Source organism: Bufo gargarizans, chromosome 5 (genome assembly GCF_014858855.1).
Source record: "Bufo gargarizans isolate SCDJY-AF-19 chromosome 5, ASM1485885v1, whole genome shotgun sequence".
Lineage (NCBI taxonomy): Eukaryota > Metazoa > Chordata > Amphibia > Anura > Bufonidae > Bufo > Bufo gargarizans.
In genome coordinates, this window is record NC_058084.1 from 211,018,010 (window position 1) to 211,038,611 (window position 20,602).

Sequence of the window (20,602 nt, forward strand, 5' to 3'; positions counted from 1 at the left end):
TTTTTTTTGAACATTTGCTACTAAAATTGTAAGACTTCTAACATCCTAAAAACATAAAGTAACATTTACAAAATGATACCAAAAAAAGTGGTGAATGTTAAGGTATAACTATTTTATGAGGTATCACCATCTGTGTAGTAAGCAGAGAAATTCAAATTTAGAAAATTTATGTTTCCAAATTTGCCTTTTTATTTTACAAATAAAGATGAAACATATCAACCCAAATTTACTGCTGGCATGTACAATGTGTCTCAAGAAAACAGTCTCAGGATTTGTTGGATAAGTATACGCATTCCAAAGTTATTTATCACATAAACTGACACGTCAGATTAGCAATATTTGGCTTGGTCTGTCAGGTGAAAACTCTGTGTCCTGAAGGGACTAATAGTCTGAACATTTTCAAACACAGCAATACCAATTTTGTTTATTTTTTATGAGGTTTATTTTTTATACATGGACTTGGGAAAGGGGTCCCCTTGAGAAAGAGCAAAGTGAAATATTTTTCGGGATTGTTTGGTGCTCCCTACTGGTCTGTATAATTTATTTCTTTACATGCATATTGCTTTTATTTGATATATTTCCCCTTACCTTCTCATTTCCTGGGGTTATGTGGGTTTAACCTTCGATACAGCCCTTTATTTTGGTCACATTATCTCTCGAGTATTTATTAGTGTGGTAGCACCATACAGTATTTGCATGGAGTTATTCACTCCCTTTTAACTATGTGTGTATTTTAGTTATCATGTTTTTCAGTCATATACAGTTCTGGGTATAATTAGACTAACTGGAACATTGAACCTTATCTACGTAGTAAAGCTGTGCCTCGGTTTCGTTTTTCCAAAATTGGAGCTGTCTGAGTAATGGGGGCAGATTTACTAAACCTGTGTATTGTTTAGAGAGTGACTCCTGTTGGATGATGAATTTGTCCCATCTATAGCTATATATCACCTGCACGGGTGTAGCTAAAGGCTCATGGGCCTAGGTGCAACAGTTTAGCTTGGGCATCCCTTCCCTCAGTGCTTTCTGGCAAGGGGCAGGGGTGTCCCTAGCCTTTCTGCTGCCTGATGCAAAAAATGTAAATGCTGCCTCCCCCATGCCAAATTCTTTACCTAAGCCCTTCACTCCAGCACTATTGTTAAAGACATACTTGGAAAACATTATATACAGCGCTACTAAACATACAGGGTAATACAGCACCACATACCTCTTACATCCAGTGACATCTCAGATGTAGATGTTCTCTTTCCTCATCTTCTCTATTCAGACCAGAACACTTTATCTCTTGTCTCTGCAAAATTTGACATCTCAGACATCTTAGTTTCCTACTTCCCAGCTAATTGAGCCAAGCTGATACTGTGCCAGGGTGCCCCCTACAGTAGAACTGCTCCCAAAACTCCCAACAGCAGTAATTAGAGATGAGCGAATTTCTCTGAATTTTAAAAAAGTTTGTGTGTAGACGTCACAAGATTATTTTGCGCTTCCTCTGATCCGTCAGAACAATGACCCCAAAAAAACATATCCTGACTGTTGAGCTTCGGTCTTCACATGGTCAGTAGTCCATCAGTATTGCTAAGGCCAAAAAAAGAGAGAGATGACACGTGAATGGAATATTTGCATGTCTTCTGTGTTTTGTACCCACTCCTGATTTTGGCCACCAAATCATAAGCCAATTCTGATGCAAAATAGGGACCAATTCATACAGGCCTTACAGCCTGCTACATGGACAGGATCCATTGTGTGTCAAATTTTTTCTTCCTTCCGACATATCAGAAGAAGGCTCAAATTAATCGTGATGTCACCCAGGCCAAAATAGCAAATAGTGGCCCATTCATGGAATGGGAACAGTATGAGAAGTCCACAGAGTGGCCCAGTGACATAGTGGTGAGGTGGCGACAGCATGAGGAGACCACAGAGTGGCCCAGTGACAGAATGGGGAAGTAGCAGCAGCATGAGGAGACCATAGAGTGAAACACTGACATTGTTTTGAGGTGGCAGCATCCTAAGGAGACCACAGGGTGGCCCAGTGACAGAGTGTTGAGTTGGAAGCAGCATGAGGAGATCACAGAATGGCCCAATGACAGAGTGTTGAGGTAGCAGCAGGATAAGGAGACCACAGAGTGGCCCAGTGACAAAGTGGGGAGGTGGCAGCAGCATGAGGAGATGACAAAGTGGCCCAGTGACAGAGTGTTTAGGTAGCAGCAGCATGGGGAGACCACAGAGTGGCCCAGTGACATAGTGGCGAGGTGGCAGCAGCATGAGGAGATGACAGTGGCCCAATGACAGAGTGTTGAGTTGACAGCAGCATGAGGAGATAAGAAAGTGGCCCACAGACAGTTTGGTAAGGTGGCAGCAGCCTGAGGAGACCACAGAGTGGCCCAGTGACAGAGTGTTGAGTTGGCAGCAGCATGAGGAGACCACAGAGTGACCCAATGACAGAGTGTTTAGGTAGCATCTGCATGAGGAGACCACAAAGTGGCCCAGTGACATAGTGGTGAGGTGGCAGCAGCATGAGGAGACCACAGAGTGGCCCAGTGACATAATGTTCAGGTGGCAGCAGCATGAGATGACCACAGAGTGGTAAAGTGGCAGCAGCATGAGGAGACCACAGAGTGGCCCATTGACAGAGTGGGGAGGTGGGGGGCAATACCAGTACCAGCTGAAGATGGTGGGTGTCAGCAGGAGCAGCAGGTGTGTGTGGCATGAGGCGGGTGGCAGCATCAGCTGAAGCAGGTAGCCAGAAGAAACTGTTCTCTTTTGACAAAGTTTATAAGTTTTACGATGGATGATCTAGTCTGATGCATCAGGCACTGGTGTGTGGAAATCTTGGCTGCTCCAAACCCGATTCATCTTTAAAAAGGTCAGTTTCTCCACATTTTGGGTGGACAGGCGAGTTTTCCTTGGGGTAACTATGGCCCCTGCCGCATTAAACACACGCTCTGATGCCACAGTGCTGGTGGGGCAGGAAAGCTTGTCCAGGGCAAACTCGGCCATTTCCAGCCACAAATCGAGTTTGGTTGCCCAGTAGTCCAGGGGATCTTGGATGTGGGGTGGCAGGGTGCAGTACAAGTATGCCACAACCTGCAGGTTCAGGTTCTACTCCATGTCTACCTGCTGCTGCTGGTGAGTAGTTTCTTCATTAGGTGGGTGAAGAAAACTGTTCATCAGCGACTCTAGACTTAAGTTGTGGGTGATGGAGCTTGTACTGCTTCTGTTCCCCCAGCCATGGCAGTGGAACATGAGTGCAGAGGGCCCCCCCAGTCAGACCTGCATGAGGATGGGCGATGGCGCACATAGGCAGCAGCCAACTGACTACATAGAATGTCTCATTCAGTTTGTCCTCCCTCTCACCAGGTGGGAGTAAAAAAGGTAGCAAAGGTCTAACATGGTGGAGAGCCAGTAGTCATCTGATGACAATTCGTCTGTCACTGCGCAAGCAACTAAGCATGCATAGGGCTATTTGTATTTGTGTAGAAAAACCACCCATTTCTCTACGCATTGCTTGTGCTCCAATGTCGTCCTCCTCTTGTTCAGCCCCCTCAGGGCTCATGTGGCCACGTCTCCTGTCCCCTGGCCAGCCAGATTTAACAGCATCTGCTCCAGGACATGAAGCAGTAGAATGACGTTGATCATCCCGTAGTCCTGGCGACTGACAAATAAGGTAGCCTCATCAAAGGGCCCAAGCAAACGGTGTCACGCATGAGCTGCCACTGTCTAACATGGAAGTTACACAGTGGAGAACCTCTGTCTGCCTGTATCATCAAGAAATTGTTTATGGCATTTCTCTGTTCATATAGTCGGTCCAACATATGGAGGGTGGAGTTCCAATGGGTGGAATCATCGCATATAAGCCGATGTTGGGGTATGCCATTATGATTTTGCAGCTCAAGGAGCGTGTGCTTTGCAGTGTAAGAGTGGCTGAAGTGCATGCTTCCGATTTTGAGTTGTCGAGGAGAAATCCAGGATTCGATTTCTTGATGAAGGACACGGAGCAGTTCCTCCCCTCCCCTGTTTGACTTTGTTTGCCCAGGCGAACTAGGTGCAGAACAGTGTGGCACCGCCGTGCCCTGCACATGTGGTATGCTGGACGAGCACTGTGAATTGTCCCTGCAGTGGAGGCTGAGGACACGGTGGAGGATGAGGATGCAGAGGCGGACATTGTAGCAGGACCAGCGGCGTGAGAACGTGGAGGCGGCAGCGATGTCACGTGACCAAGTTGTTGTTGTGGCTGGGCAGGAACCACATTTACCCAGTGGGCCGTATATGGCATATATTGTCCCTGACTGTAGTTACAGCTCCACACAACGGGGCTACCATGCACTTTGGCTGACACCAACAGGCTCAAGGACTGGCCCACTTTCTGTTCAACATAGGTGTGCAGGGCTGGTACTGCCTTTTTTGCTAATAAATGACAGCTTGGGACTTTCCATCTCTGCTCAGCACAATCCATCAGTTCTCTGAAAGCTGCAGAGTCCACCACTTGGAAAGGGAGGGACTTCAGCACCAGCAACTTGGCCAGGAGCACGTTCAGCTTTTGCGCTGTTGGATGAGTGGAAGCATAATGTTGTCTTTTGGCAATCGCTTTAGTGATCGATTGCTGACGAAATGACTGATGAGGAGTAGGGGGACGAGGAGCAGGAGCATCAGGACCAGTAGATAATGGGAAGGACAGACATCTCCCTTCGGCTGAGGTGGTGGAGCCTTGACTTGCGGAAAAAGGGTGCGGGCCACTGGGTGATGCAGCTGTTGCTGCAGCAGGCTGGACCACTACATTAGCACCACGGTTCTCTCAGGCCACTTTATGGTGACGCTGCATTTGTTGATGCAGGGCCGTGGTGCCAACATTGGCACCGTGGCCACGCTTCACCTTCTGCACAGATTCAGCAAATGGCCATGTTTACCTCCTCCAGAGGCTTGACAAAAAACTGCCAAACTGCCGAGTATGGCATTTTCCCCCCAACACTCTACGCTGTCTGCCTGCTACCGCTGCCTCAGTGAACACCTGCACCGCTACTTTCTGGGCCGGCAGGCTCCTGCAAAGCGGGCGGTCTACCCTGAGTGCGTTTGGCTCCCGACCTCTCACTGCTGCCTTACCTGCCGACTCACGGCCACGCTACTACCTTACTGGCTCAGCCGCTGCCTCACGTGCAAGTTGATAATGATGAAGTTCCTTCTTCATCCGTCTCCCAAGTGCGATCGGCTACATAATCATCATCCTACTGTCTGCACGTTACTGATGTCCCCTTCAACAGTCCCAGGGCCAGGAGCCTGACCGCTCGCAACACAAGCTCCGCGTGACTCTCATCATCACTACTTGCCCACCTACCGGAGGAAGCAGCAGATGTCTCTTCCAGATTTTTGACTGGGCAGTAGCTGCTGACTGTCGTCTAATAAGTCGTCCTCTCTGAAAAGTGGAGCCAAGCCTACAGCATTATAATACTTCTCGCTCCGAGGGAACAGAAAATAACAGAGGCAGGTTCAGGACAGTTGGCACAGGTCTTCTAACGGGCTATGCCGACTAAGTGTCATGTCAGAGGAACCCACCGACTCTTGGCTGGGGGTGTCTGATGTCACTTGCGACAAAGTTGTTTCTGTGCCTGCGCCAGAAACATTTTAGCCACTGCCCGTTCTCTTTGAAGGGCCTGTAACTTGTCTGTCTGACATACTGTAAAATAAAAGAATTAAATGTCTATGAAACAATCTACGTTCACCACAATACGGCTAATAACGAGCCCTTTTTTTCTTATTAATGCACCACAAAAATGTCTATGAAACAATGCACATTAACCACAAAATGGCTAACAACAAGCCCTTTTTTTTTCTTATTTATACACCACAAAAATGTCTATGAAACAATGTACGTTCACCGCAAAATGGCTAATTACATGTATTTTTTTTTCTTATTAACCCCTTAACGCGTGGGATGCTGTGCCAGAACGCATTCCGCTGTACATGCACTGCGCACTGATCACTGCAGGGGTCCGGCAGTGCCTGTTTGCAGCGATGTCGGTGGATTAACACCTTCTATGCCGCAGTCAGTGCTGACTTCAACTTTTGGGGGTCTGATCCCCTCTGCAATGCATTACAATACATCTGTATTGCAATGCATTGCCTGTTAGTCGATTATAAAGAGTAATGACCGCGGCATAGAAGTGGTTTGCGGCAGGTGAATGAGTGCATCGGGTGCCTGTGTGACGCTGCTGTGTGACAAGGCAGCCTGATGCCGTGCAGAGGCTGCCCAATGCCTTGCACGGCATGGGGACCTGCCTTCTACGGGTGCCCAAGAGATCCACCCTCAGGCTGGGTCTCTTAGGCAACCTGTTAGTGTATTACTCTTTGTAATCGACTAACAGGCAATGCATTGCACCATAAAAAATAAAATAAAAACTGTGTCAAAAAAAGCAATTTTTATCACCTTACATCACTAAAAGTGCAACACCAAGCGATCAAAAAGGCGTATGCCCCCCAAAAAAGTACCAATCTAACTGTCACCTCATCTCGCAAAAAATTAGCCCATACGGTACATAGGACAACCACCCAAAAAAATTCAAAAACTATGGCTCTCAGTCTATGGAGGCACTAAAACATGATTTTTTTTTTTCGTTTCAAAAATGCTTTATTGTATTAAATGTAAAAAAAGTATACACATTAGGTATTGCTGCGTCCGTAACAACTTGCGCTATAAAAATATCACATGACCTAACCCCTCAGGTGAACACCATAAAAAAAAAAACGGTGTCAAAAAAGCAATTTTTGCTTCACCTTACATCAGAAAAGTGTAATAGCAATCGATGAAAACGTCATATGCACCCCAAAATTGTACCAATCAAACCGTCATCTCATCCCGAAAAAATGATACCCCACCTAAGACAATCGCCCAAAAAATAAAAAAAACTATGGCTCTCGGACTATTGAGACACTAAAACATGATTTTTTTTTAGTTTAAAAAAAAAAATGATATTAGTGTATAAAACTTAAATAAAAAAGTATAAATATTAGGTATCGACACGTCTGTAACAACCTTCTCTATAAAAATATCACACCTCAGGTGAACACCGTAAAAAAAAAAAAAAAAGTGTCAAAACGCCATTTTGTAATAGCAAGCGATCAAAAAGTCATATGCACCCCACAATTGTACTAATCAAACTGTCATCTCATCCCAAAAAAATGATACCCTACCTAAGACAATTGCCCAAAAAATAAAAAAAACTATAGCTCTCAGACTATGGAGACACTAAAACATGATTTTATTTTTGTTTCAAAAATGATATTAGTGTATAAAACTGAAATAAATTTTAAAAAGTATACATATTAGGTATCGCCACCTCCACATATCACATGACATAACCGCTCAGGTGAACACCGTAAAATAAAACATTTTTTGTCACTTTACATCACAAAAAGTGTAAAAGCAAGTGATAAAAAAACTATATGCACCCTAAAATAGTACCAATCAAACGGTCATCTCATACTGAAAAAAATGAGCTCCTACATAAGACAGTCGCCCAAAAAATAAAATAAATAAAATAAATGTCTTTCATAATATGGAGACACAAAAAAATTATAAAAAATAAAATAAATATTATGTAAAACTGAAACAACTTTTTGGGAGTTTCTACTCTAGGGGTGCATCAGGGGTCTTCAAATGTGACATGGCAAGTTAAAATTTTCCCTGTGAAATCTGCCCTCCAAAAACCATATGGCGTTCCTTTCCTTCTGCGCCCTGCCGTGTGGCCATACAGCAGTTTACGACCACATATAGGGTGTTCCTGTAAACTACAGAATCAGGACAATAAATATTGAATTTAGTTTGGCTGTTAATCCTTGCTTTGTTAGCGGAAAAAAATTATTAAAATGGAAAATCTGCCAAAAAAAGTGAAATTCTATATCCATTTTTAATGAATTCTTCTGGAACACCTAAAGGGTTAACAAAGTTTGTAAAAATCAGTTTTGAATACCTTGAGGGGTGTAGTTTCTAAAATTGGGTCACTTTAGGGGTGCATCAGGGGGGCTTCAAATGGGACATGGCGTCAAAAAAACAGTCCATCAAAATCTGCCTTCCAAAAACCATATGACATTCCTTTCCTTCTGAACCCTGGCCATACAGCAGTTTATGACTACATATGGGGTGTTTTTGTAAACTAAAGAATCAGGGCAATAAATATTGAGTTTAGTTTGGCTGTTAATCTTTGCTTTGTTAGCAGAAAAAAATGATTAAAATAGAAAATCTGCCAAAAAAAGTAAAATTCTGAAATTTCATATCCATTTTCAATTAATTCTTGTGGTACACCTAAAGTGTAAACAACGTTTGTAAAATCAGTTTTTAATACCTTGAGGGGTGTAGTTTCTAAAATGGCATCATCCAAGATGGCTGAGGCTGTTTATATGGCTGTGACATCACAGGGGCTGGCTGGCTGCTGATTGGCTGCATGCATGGCATTGTGGGTGATCCCTTGTTCCCAGAGTTCCTTGCTCCATGTCCTAACATGTGCAGCAGCCATTTTACGAAAAAATTTGATTCGTTACCACAAAGCATGAGCAAATTCAACTTCGTTGCAAATCAAATTTTTCCTGAAATTCGAATCGAATTCCACTTCGTCAACTTCGATTCGTTCATCTCTAGTAGTATTAGTTATCTGCCAGAGTGCACAAAATGTTAATAGTGCCCCTAATAGTAAAAATGTCCCCCATTGTGCCCCAGAAGTAATAATTTCCATAGTGCCCATACTATTAATCATGTTCCCCATAGTGCCCCAGTAGTAATACAGTAATTCTCCTTATAATGTGTGCCAGTACAAAAAATACTTTAGTACAACATGAGCCGCTTCACCCCTTACAATGTGCACTAGTACAACAAATACCCCTTTATAGTTTGCGCTAGTACAACAAATACCCCCTTAAAATGTGTGCCAGTACAAAATATGCCCCATTCTGTGTGCCCGTACAAAATATGCTCCCAGTAGAGCCAATGTCCTCACAGCGCCCCCAGTAGATGCGCTATAAAAAAAAATAAACTCAAATACTTACCTCCATGTAGCTTTTAGCAATGCAGCTTTTTTCCTGAGCTGTACACTGCACACAACACTCCTGAAGCCTATCAGAGGGAAAGATGGGGCACATCACCTATCGCCTTTTTGAGGACAGCAATTAAGCTTGAGCAAATCAAGCTTCGGATCATAGATCCAAAGTCGATTCGTTCAAAAACGTAGTTTTTAATGCTGTTTTCATACAACATTCAAATGTATTGGCAATTAGTACGGTATTCCTATTTTAAAATAGGAATCCAAAGTGGGCTTTGGTACAATACATTTTAATGCTGTACGGAAACAGCATTAAAAACAAAGTTTTGGAATGAATTGACTTCAGATACGAAGCTCAATTTGCTCAAGCCTAACAGCAATACATAATTGAAGGTGTGCCACTAGCAAGAGGGGCCCTGTGTGCCCCCCTGGCTTAGAGGCACTGAGTCCCCTATAGCTATGCCCCTGACCACCTGGTTGGCTTAAATTCTATTAACGTTTTGATGCAACGTAAACCACGCTCTTTTCTCATCAAGCCACATCCCTTTTACGCTAAGTCATGCTTTCTTGCAGATGGGGTCCAAAACACATAATAAATCTGGGACAAGGCATGCAGACCAGTTTTTTGGGGGGTGATTTATGCCAGAATTCTGGCATGCTTAGCTTAGTAAATCCCCCCCATTGCATAATGTCACTATTAAACATGTATCAGACAGGTGTTTGCCAAAAGCAGCATTATTTTCTTTTCTTCAATTTTTGCTAAATATAAACCCCAAAAGAATACAGATAGCTTAATATGCATAGAATTTCAGTTGTGCAAGTCAAGTCAGTTAGCCTTCTGTAAATCTGCAAGTGTGTGATAATGAGAGGTAATGAGCGGAAATTACTTCAGCACCTGTTTAAATAACTGGACTAGTGAAAAGGGAATTTGTTTGGTTCACCGGTTATTTTTTGTTTGGTTTGGCCATCTCAGACCCATCACATTAGAAACTTCCAAGTAATGGAATCATTTCTATAGTTATGAAACTTTATTAAAAAGAAAAAAACTTGTTATCAAAATAATAAAGTAATAGCACCATCAAAAAGCGCAGGTTTATTTAATGCTACTAAAAGCATTTTTACTGCAGATGTGGAGGAGACTGTCTTATCCGGTTCAAGAGGTGTATTTAAAGAATCAAGTTTCTCCTGGTGTGTTTGGCACATTGCAGTTATTTTCATTGGCAAATCTTGTCTTGTTCTTTTTAGATATAAAGTGGACGGAGTTTACACAAGATGTCATAATCCCAGAAAGACCAAGACTGAATCATTGCAAAAGTTTAAACATGGGTAATGTCTGTATTTTCTTATGATAACTGATACTGTAGAATTGCTTGTTCTCTTGAGGACATGCAGAACTATTTTGTCATCTGTCACCTGCCAGTTTAGAAAAAAATCTATATGGGTGAACCCCAACAAATTAGATGAGTCACAGATGTATCATGGAACAGGAATCATGCCGGATACCAAGATGTTTCTTTGAAGTGTGTACCACTGTTTTCATCTGATACATAACACTTTGAAAAAGGAGAAAGGCTAAAAGTTCAAGGGTCAAGAGGAATAATAGATATTACACAAATCTGTAATGTGAACAGTGTAAATATAAAACCTAATGAATATGTAAAATAATGCAAAAAACATTAGTATCAAGCAACTGGATGCATAGACAAATTTATAAAAACAGGTAAGAATGGTGAAAAGACCGACTTATACATAGGATGTCCCTATCGTGTACAGTGAATGAATGATTCAAAAATAAAATTTTAATAATCAGCTTGTTGGGGTTGTCCTAGAATACTTGATTATATCGCAGATCATGATGGAAAATTATTTCGGATACTTGAAATATGTTATTAATATGTGGAAAGAACTTCTGTAGCATCATTGTTTGCTTGGTGATACAAAAGCTTAAAGGGAACCAACTTCTGGCTGTAGAGCTACATCCAAACCGCTGATCAGCGCAGGTGCGGGCTGTTCGATCCTGGTGATCAGTAAAGCAAGGGAAGATAGGCCCTCGCTTAATAAAGGCTGGACAACCCCTATGAACCATGGAGTATGAGTTGCTAAGGTATATAAAAGTCTGGATGGTGTAGAAAGTTAGTTGGAGTTTTTTCAAATGTGTTACCAATCTGTTGAAAAGAGTGGCATGCTCTTGATATACGTAATCTGAGTGTTTACAAGTATGCAGCATCATTCTCGTTTCATAAGGCACCCCGATTTATACAATTTTCTGGGGTCATCCAAACTGATTCTGTACGAATAGAATCCATGAGGGACAACCAATATATTTAATTGAAAAAAAACTACAGTAGTTTTGTGCCTTTTATTAGCGTAATACCACAAGGTGATCTTCTCTCTTGAAGGAAATGGACAGAGAACTTTTCTACATTTTTACAGAAAATAATAACCTAAAAAAAAAGTCTTTTTAGCTTCCTCCACAGTTTTTTCTTAAAGGGGTATTCCCATCTTAGACAATGGGGGCATCATTGTCTGATAGGTGCGGGTCCCACCGCTGGGACCCGCACCTACAGTACAGACCAAAAGTTTGGACACACCTTCTCATTCAAAGAGTTTTCTTTATCTATGAAAATTGTAGATTCACACTGAAGGCATCAAAACTATGAATTAACACATGTGGAATTATATACATAACAAAAAAGTGCGAAACAACTGAAAATATGTCATATTCTAGGTTCTTTAAAGTAGCCACCTTTTGCTTTGATTACTGCTTTGCACACTCTTGGCATTCTCTTAATGAGCTTCAAGAGGTAGTCACCTGAAATGGTCTTCCAACAGTCTTGAAGGAGTTCCCAGAGATGCTTAGCACTTGCCGGCCCTTTTGCCTTCACTCTGTGGTCCAGCTTACCCCAAACCATCTCGATTGGGTTCAGGTCGGGTTCAGGTCGGGTGATTGTGGAGGCCAGGTCATCTGGCGCAGCACCCCATCACTCTCCTTTATGGTCAAATAGCCCTTACACAGCCTGGAGGTGTATTTGGGGTCATTGTCCTGTTGAAAAATACAGTAAATGATGGTCTAACTAAACGCAAACCGGATGGAATACCATGCCGCGCAAGATGCTGTGGTAGCCATGCTGGTTCAGTATGCCTTCAATTTTGAATAAATCCCCAACAGTGTCACCAGCAAAGCACCCCCACACCATCACACCTCCTCCTCCATGCTTCACGGAGGGAACCAGGCATGTAGAGTCCATCCGTTCACCTTTTCTGCGTCGCACAAAGACACGGTGGTTGGAACCAAAGAGCTTAAATTTGGACTCATCAGACCAAAGCACAGATTTCCACTGGTCTAATGTCCATTCCTTGTGTTCTTTAGCCCAAACAAGTCTCTTCTGCTTGTTGCCTGTCCTTAGCAGTGGTTTCCTAGCAGATATTCTACCATAAAAGGCCTGATTCACACAGTCTCCTCTTAACAGTTGTTCTAGAGATGTGTCTGCTGCTAGAACTCTGTGTGGCATTGACCTGGTCTCTAATCTGAGCTCCTGTTAACCTGCGATTTCTGAGGTTGGTGACTCGGATGAACTTATCCTCCTCCGCAGAGGTGACTCTTGGTCTTCCTTTCCTGGGGCGGTCCGCATGTGAGACAGTTTCTTTGTAGCGCTTGATGGTTTTTGTGACTGTACTTGGGGACACTTTCAAAGTTTTCCCAATTTTTCGGACTGACTGACCTTCATTTCTTAAAGTAATGAGGCCACTCGTTTTTCTTTACTTAGCTGCTTTTTTCTTGCCATAATACAAATTCTAACAGTCTATTCAGTAGGACTATCAGCTGTGTATCCACCTGACTTCTCCACAACGCAACTGATGGTCCCAACCCCATTTATAAGGCAAGAAATCCCACTTATTAAACCTGACAGGGCACACCTGTGAAGTGAAAACCATTTCAGGTGACTACCTCTTGAAGCTCATCAAGAGAATGCCAAGAGTGTGCAAAGCAGTAATCAAAGCAAAAGGTGGCTACTTTGAAGAACCTAGAATATGACATATTTTCAGTTGTTTCACACTTTTTTGTTATGTATATAATTCCACATGTGTTAATTCATAGTTTTGATGCCTTCAGTGTGAATCTACAATTTTCATAGTCATGAAAATAAAGAAAACTCTTTGAATGAGAAGATGTGTCCAAACTTGGTCTGTACTGTATATCGAGAACGGAGCGGGGAGAGCTGTGGCTGGAGGACCCCAGATTTCCCGGGTTTGTCCACCAAGTCCTAATCCCCGCCTCTCCCAAAGAAGTGAATGGGAGCATGCCGCGCATGCGCGGCCCATGCTCACATTCATTTCTATGGGGCATCTTGGCTATTTTCGGCGGCCCCATAGATATGAATAGGAGACGGCTGCGCATGCGCAGTGTGCTCTCCTTCACATTCAGAGCTCCGTTCTCAATATAGGTGTGGGTCCCAGCGGTGGGACCCGCACCTATAAGACAATGGGGGCATGTCCTAGTGATATGCCCCCATTGTCTGAGATGAGAAAAAAACCTTTAATTTGTATACTACATTTTTTATTTTGCAATCATAAGAATTTTCTTTTCTTTTTTTTTTCAGATCGCTGCAAATGTAAAACAATCAAACCAAGTCTCAATATGTACTTGGCAAAAAATTACAGCTATGGTAAGTGATAGCAAGACTGTGCTTATAGCGGCAAAACAAAGACTTAGAGCTTATGTACATGACTGTATGTCATGCAGCTCTGTTTGTAGGAGATGTTATTAAACAGAAGGAAATGTTTAATCAGACTCCCCATATAGTGAAAATTTCTCCATATACACCAAGTCCCAATGAGCCTGTATGTTAGTACTTATAGGCTACACAGGTGTGCATTAAAGGGGACTACTAAAGGTTTTATATCAAATTGCATGAGCACAGTAGCCACAGGGTAAATCTGCCCAGGTCTAAACAGACACAGCAGCATTCTCCTAGAATTAGCATCCTGGCAATTGTGACCAGTCTCATGATGAACGGGATGAATAGAGGCAACACCACTGCCTCTATTCTATACACATCACTCACTGAACTCTCTACAGGAGACAACAAAGAAGACAGAACCACCTCTGCCTTCTGTTTTGAGTCCTCCACTGTCTTTTCCAGTAGGGGACCCAACATTCAGCTGCTCAATTGCTTAAACAGGGCGGTCTGTAACCGGTTAAATAAAGCAAAATTTTTACATTGAATTTGACATTTTTCAAAACCCCTTTAAAAGGGTATATTCACCAATATGAATTATATTTTTTTTTTGTGCCATACACCTCCAGGGCGTTGTACTTATGAAATGTAGAGAGGTTTAAATGCATAATATGAATAAACAATAAAAAAGGTAAAATATATTGCAGATGATGACAAGAGGAGCAGACTAGAGGAAAATCGAGAAGAAGGTCTTAGAGGACTGAAGATGTAGGGGGCCGGTTGTGGACTGTGGAAGGCAGTTAGGCTTCCTTCTACTATATAGTTTCTGGCACTGGTAACTTCCCAAAACAGCTGGCCGATAGGGCTGCAGTGTGTCGGACAACCACCTATCTCATACTGAAGACATATCCTGAGCATAGGTCATCGACATCTAAGTATTGCAAAACCCATTTAAAAGGAACCTGTCACCATGAAAATGAGCAGTCTAACCTACCGCATGTTATAGAGCAGGAAGAGCTGATCATATTGAAATATAGTTTTATATGAGAAGATTTAGCAAAACAACTATTTTTGTACAAAGGTAGTTGTCAGTCACAAAGACAGAGAGCCCACGTGACTTCTAAGCGCAGAATGCGCATGAATGTACATATAGAAATAGCTGTTTTGCTGAATTATTTCCTAAAAAAATTGCCCAAAATTTGTTTCCCATAAATCTGCTCATCTTCTCCTGTTCTGTAACACGCTGCCTGCAGGTCAGACTGCATTTACTTGGTGACAGGTTCCCTTTAAGCAATTAAAGGGGTTGTTCACCAGGGGGGCCCCTTGAGCAGACCGTCCAGCATGGACAGATCTGTGGAGGAAATTATACTTATCAGATCCCTGGCTCTGGATTCTGGCCCATTTTTGGGCCTCCTAGGCAGCTGCAGGTTTCAGGTCTCCCTGCGTCAACATCTGGTTTTGTTTGGGTCACATGGCCACTGTGTCGCCCATGCATCCTGTCACTGGGTCATGTGATACTTGGAAGTCACGTCACTATTGCAGCCAATCAGCGACCACGTGACCCATGTGAAGCTGAATGTTGACTCAGGTATAGTTCCCTGGAGCAGGGATACTTTTAAGTCTGGACATTTGCCCCTGTTTCCCCTATGCAAAGTCATCAACTCCTAACTTTATTTCACTTTAAAGGGTTAACTTGAACTGATTTATACTGTTTATTATTGTGTAGCTGCATTTTATATGTTTTGTGCCACATATATCTTGCTCATTGCACTGTATTTGAACAGCACTGTGGAAAGGGTTAATAAATACCGAGAGACTTTTGGGACTTTGGGACTGTAATGGAAGTCAGATAGAGACAGGAATTGTAACATCGTAACTGTTTGTGCTGAGTTTCTCCATTCCACCCCTCCCACTAGAAGGTTCTAGTTCAGCCAGGAACAGTATATAAGGAGAGAAGTCAGAGCCCCTAGTGTTCTGCAGTTAGGGAACAGTGATAGGAAGGGGAGACTCTACCAGACTACTAAGTGACCAGAAGAAGGCGCTGAGACAGGGATACTCTGCCACAGACCTTGGATCATCAGCCTTTGGCCATGGTACCAGCCTTCTGAGAGAGAGGGGGACATGCTAGCTCAGGCCTTTCCACAGCATCAAACTCTTTTTCTCCCAGTGAGGAGACTGGAGAAGCCAGCCCTATGCTTTCACCTGTATTGTTTTGCACCAGGACTCCTCCAGCGGTGCACCACGCCTTACCATCCCTTCCAGAGAGCAGCAACACAAGGTGACACCTCAACCGTGTCTGGGGGACCAGCATAGCGTTGGGGCCACCCCCAAACCCGGGCACTGCACAGGGAGACCTGAAAACTGCATGGATTGGGGTGTGCATATCACTAGGATAAATCATACCTTACTGATCATTGGGAGACTGACAACTCTGACACTCACTGATCTCTAGAGCTGGTTTCACGTTATTTAGTCCCTGTGTGGTGCTAGGCCTGGGGTGGTGCTCTGCTATAACAAAATACACAACATTTTTAAATGTATATTGTTGTTTTCTAGTAATCCATGCAAAAGTAAAAAGTGTCACTAGAAGCAATTGTAATGAAATAACTACAGCGGTGGAGGTGAAAGATACATTGAAATCTTCAACATCTATTCCTCGATCCCAAGTTCCTCTTATCACAAACTCATCTTGTCAGTGTCCAGAGTTACTTCCTAACCAGGATGTACTTATCATGTGCTACCAGTGGCGTTCAAGGTGAGAAATGTTGCTATATTATCAAAAAAGTCTTGCACAAAAGCCTTTAGAACAGAAACTATTCCATTGCTCTGAGCTAGTATGTAAAGGTCCATTATAATGTTTATTTTAGATTGTTGGTGTCCTGCTCCTACAGTAAATGGTTAAACCAAAAATACACTATATATAATAATGGGTTTTAATTTTTTAAGTCTACTACTATTATTGTGTGATTATAAAAATATGATTGTTACATTTTCTTAAACATTGTATATACTGTAAATACAGCAACCCTTTAATAGAGGCAACCCTAAAGGAACTCAAGCATATTATGCTTTCAATTTAGTGCCAAAGACAGGCATTGTGAGATCAGAAAGGCCTTTTCTTAGGAACCACTGTCCTGTTCTGCCTTGAAAGCATCCTATTACAGTTGAGTCACAAGCTAATATCCAGAGTAACTGCAGGACGGACAGCAGCTAGATGGGCTGGGAGTGACTGAATAAGGTCCTGCTACAGTAGGTTGTCACAAGTATCTGAAGCCATGCTGACTGCAGTGCATCCCACAGATGCAGAAGGGTGTATGGAGGAAGATCCATTGAGCAAACATGGCAATCGAGGTGGTCCCACAGATGGGGCACAGAGTAGCATGTGATAGTCTTCGTCATGCTCTTCCAACTAATGGCATTTCTAGCCATGTGACATGTTACATTGTCCTGCTGGAAGATCCTATCCCCTATCGCCCCAGGGAAGGCAATCAGCATGTATGGGTGTACATGATCTGCAAGGATCATACCCAAATTGGTTGAGAGTGCCTTCCAAATGGATAAGTGGATGCAGAGAATGCCACAAAACCATTCCCCAGACCAGAATGCTTCCACCATCAGCCGTGTTCTTCCAGAAATGGTTGCAGGGTGTTTGTTCTCTGATGTTTCTCGCCTGACTGTAAAGGGGGAATATTTATCACCAATATTATGCGAATATCGATAATTAATATTCCTAAATAGGAGGAGCTGTCTATTGATGACTCCGCCTATTTATACCTTTATATAACAACACAATACCTTTGCTATACTTTACACTAATCACTACGCTAGCTGCATGCGCCTAACTAACTCACTACCGCTAACAAGTACACGCTACACAAAGGGTACAAATATTTATTAACACCTGACGCACACGATATACAGTAAATACACAGCCTAAACTACACTACATATTCCCAAATTCCACCCATAAACTAACTATACAGTTCACACGTACAAGTAATATTAACAGCCCACCCCACCTGACTATATACTATTCCTATGGGGTACGACGAGGGTTAAACACAACAGTGGCTCTGCAGGGGTTAATAGCTGCAGGCCAAGGAATACAGGGTTAAAGGGTTGTTTGCAGAGCAGAGGCATGCTCTACAGAAGAGGTTAACGCTCTGTATTGTGGCAGCAGAGCAGGGGTTAAGAACAGCAGCAATGCTTGGGTTACAGTAAGGGGGGGGGGGGTGGCAGGACAGGGGTTTGCCACCAGGGGTTAATCAGGGCCACTAGGGAAATCAGGGGCCCAGATCAGGGGTTTATGGGTATGGATGAGGGGTTACGGGGTATGGAAGGGTTAAGTAGGGGGAGAGTGGGATAGTGGTAGGGATCGTTGGTGGGATAGGGGTTAATACAGGGGGAGTTACTTAAGGTTTTGTTGCGTCCAGAGGTGGTCTCCAGGTGGGGGACGGCATGGCTCTTCTCTTGAGCGCAGGATCGCGTTCTCCTTCAAGAGGGGGAGGGGGGTCCGGGGTGCCGATCTCTTCTCCCTGAGCGCCGATTGCGCTCTCATGGGGGGAGCCGGTCTCAGTCTCCTTCTGGGGGGGGGGTTGGTATTCCTCCTGAGTGCAGGAAGCGCTCTCCTTCAGGAGGGGGGTCCGGTCGGGCTCTCTCCTGAGTGCAGGATGCGCTCGCCTTCAACCCTAACTGCCTGAGTGCCGAGGCCGCCGGATATTTATCCCCGGCGGCCCGCACTCCCGCGCCGCGCCGCCCACGGCGCAGTGATATGACATCACTGCGCCGGCCCGCATCACATCGGGGACGCACTATGGGCTAACAGGCGGGAGATGCCTTTGATCTCCCGCCTGTAGCCTCTAGCATTCCGGACAGCGAGATGTTAATTTCGCTGCCGGAATGCGCAAAATAGAAGGAGGGGAGGCTTCTCCCCTTCTTCTATCATGCATAATTAGAACAAAGGACTCAGATTCTGTTGAACCTGAGTCCTTTGTAGTCATCAGGATGACCGGACATGTGCTTGGGGCACATTCACACTGATGCACCTGGTTGTAGATATTGGGGCATGTATCTTATTATTATAAGGGGGATCTAAAGGGGCACATATATATTATAAGGGGGCACAGCCCTTACATTATAAGGGGGCACGGCCCCTACATTACAAGGGGGCACAGCCCTATATAAATATATACATATACACTAAGGGGGCACATATTTCCCACAGGGGCCACCATGAGCCCCTGGGGATCACCATGGGCAGACGTGCGCAGATGCTGGGCACATCTGCGCACATCGTCCCATGATGCTGTGGTTAATGTATGCATATATACCATACATGCCCGCACGTGTTTGCAGGCATGCATGGATATATATGCATACGTCTCAACCCTTCCTCAACATTGACACACCAACATCCATCCGCTGGATAAATCAGAAACGTGACTCATCAGAGAAGGCAACTTTTTACCAATCAGCTGATATCTAATTATTATATTGCCAAGAAAATTGAAGTTTTTTTCGCTGGATGCAACATTGTTAGCGGAGGTGCAGTGACCATCCGTCTGCTTTGGAGCCCCATACGCAGTAGGGTTAATGTGTTTTTTTAGATACACATCTGGTAGCCCCCATTTTGGCAGTGAGCTGCTCCACCGTAACATGTCGGTCCGCCCTTGCACATCTCTGTATGTATGTTCACCTCTCACATCAATGCCCCATGGTGCTCCGCAATTTCCACGTCGCCTATTTACAATGCTGCCATTTATCCACTCACGATACACTTTCACCACAGCAGCATTCGAACAGTTCACAAGCTGTCCATTTTCAGAAATGCTGCCACCCTTGGCCCAAAAGCCAATGATCATCCCTTATTGCAATTCTGATAAATCTCCCCTTTTACCCACGACAGCAAGAAGGCATATATGTACAGACAGCATATCACACATCCTATACCCACCAAGCCAGCTCAGGACACGTGACTTCCTTCATGAGCTATGCGCTGCTGACGTCAAAAGTAGGACATGGTCATAATAATGTGACTCAACTGTGTATGTCCTTGCCTGTTCATGTAGGGCTTCAAGTCACTCATGTACATCAACATTTAATGAGTTTTTTTTATTTATTTATAAAAATACATACATGTATCCCTTACTCTCCAATCATGGAATTTATTCATTGCCCTATATCAGGGGTGTCAAACTCAAATGCATCGGGGGCCGCATCAGCAGTTTGGTCACCCTCAAAGGGCCGGTTGTATCTGTAGGATTATGTGTCCACTCACTGTATAATCGTATCTCTAATAGTTAATGGTTACCGTATGTATATAATCGCATAAGGAGCGCTGACAGTGGCGTTGCTAGGGCTGGTGTCACCCGGTGCAGTAGAAAATGGTGTCACCCCCCAAGCCCCCCCCCTAGTAGTTATTAACCCCTTTTAGCAGTCCCCTGCTGGGACTGCTGAAAGGGGTTAATTATAACTACTGTGGGAGCAAAAGAGGGAATAAATAACTACACTGAAGAGGGGACTGAAAGGGGTTAATAAATACTGTTAAGGAGGGACTGCTGAAAGAGATTAATAACTACTGTGAAGGGGCTTCACAGTAGTTATTAACCCCTTTCAGCAGCCCCCTTCACAGTAGTTATTAACCCCTTTCAGCAGTCCCCCTTCACAGTAGTTATTAACCCCTTTCAGCAGCCCCCTCTTCATAGTTATTTCCCCCTTTCAGCAGTCCCCCTTCACAGTAGTTATTAACCCCAGCAGTCCCCCCTTCACTGAAGGGGGACTGCTGAGTTTAATAAATACTGTGAAGACTGCTGAAAGGGGTTAACTACTGTGAAGGGGCTTCACAGTAGTTATTAACCCCTTTTTCAGCAGTCCCCCATTCACAGTATTTATTAACCCCTTTCAGTC

General features: G+C 43.7%; 1 protein-coding gene across 1 annotated transcript in view; it reads left to right on the forward strand.

Moving 5' to 3' along the window:
* SFRP4 (secreted frizzled related protein 4) overlaps nucleotides 1-20,602 on the forward strand; it is a 70,710-nt gene that overhangs the window by 29,447 nt on the left and 20,661 nt on the right. The window contains exons 2-4 of the mRNA XM_044293640.1: nucleotides 10,263-10,343; nucleotides 13,619-13,684; nucleotides 16,253-16,451. Coding sequence (XP_044149575.1) covers nucleotides 10,263-10,343; nucleotides 13,619-13,684; nucleotides 16,253-16,451 — 346 coding nt within the window. The remainder of the gene's footprint in view (nucleotides 1-10,262; nucleotides 10,344-13,618; nucleotides 13,685-16,252; nucleotides 16,452-20,602) is intronic.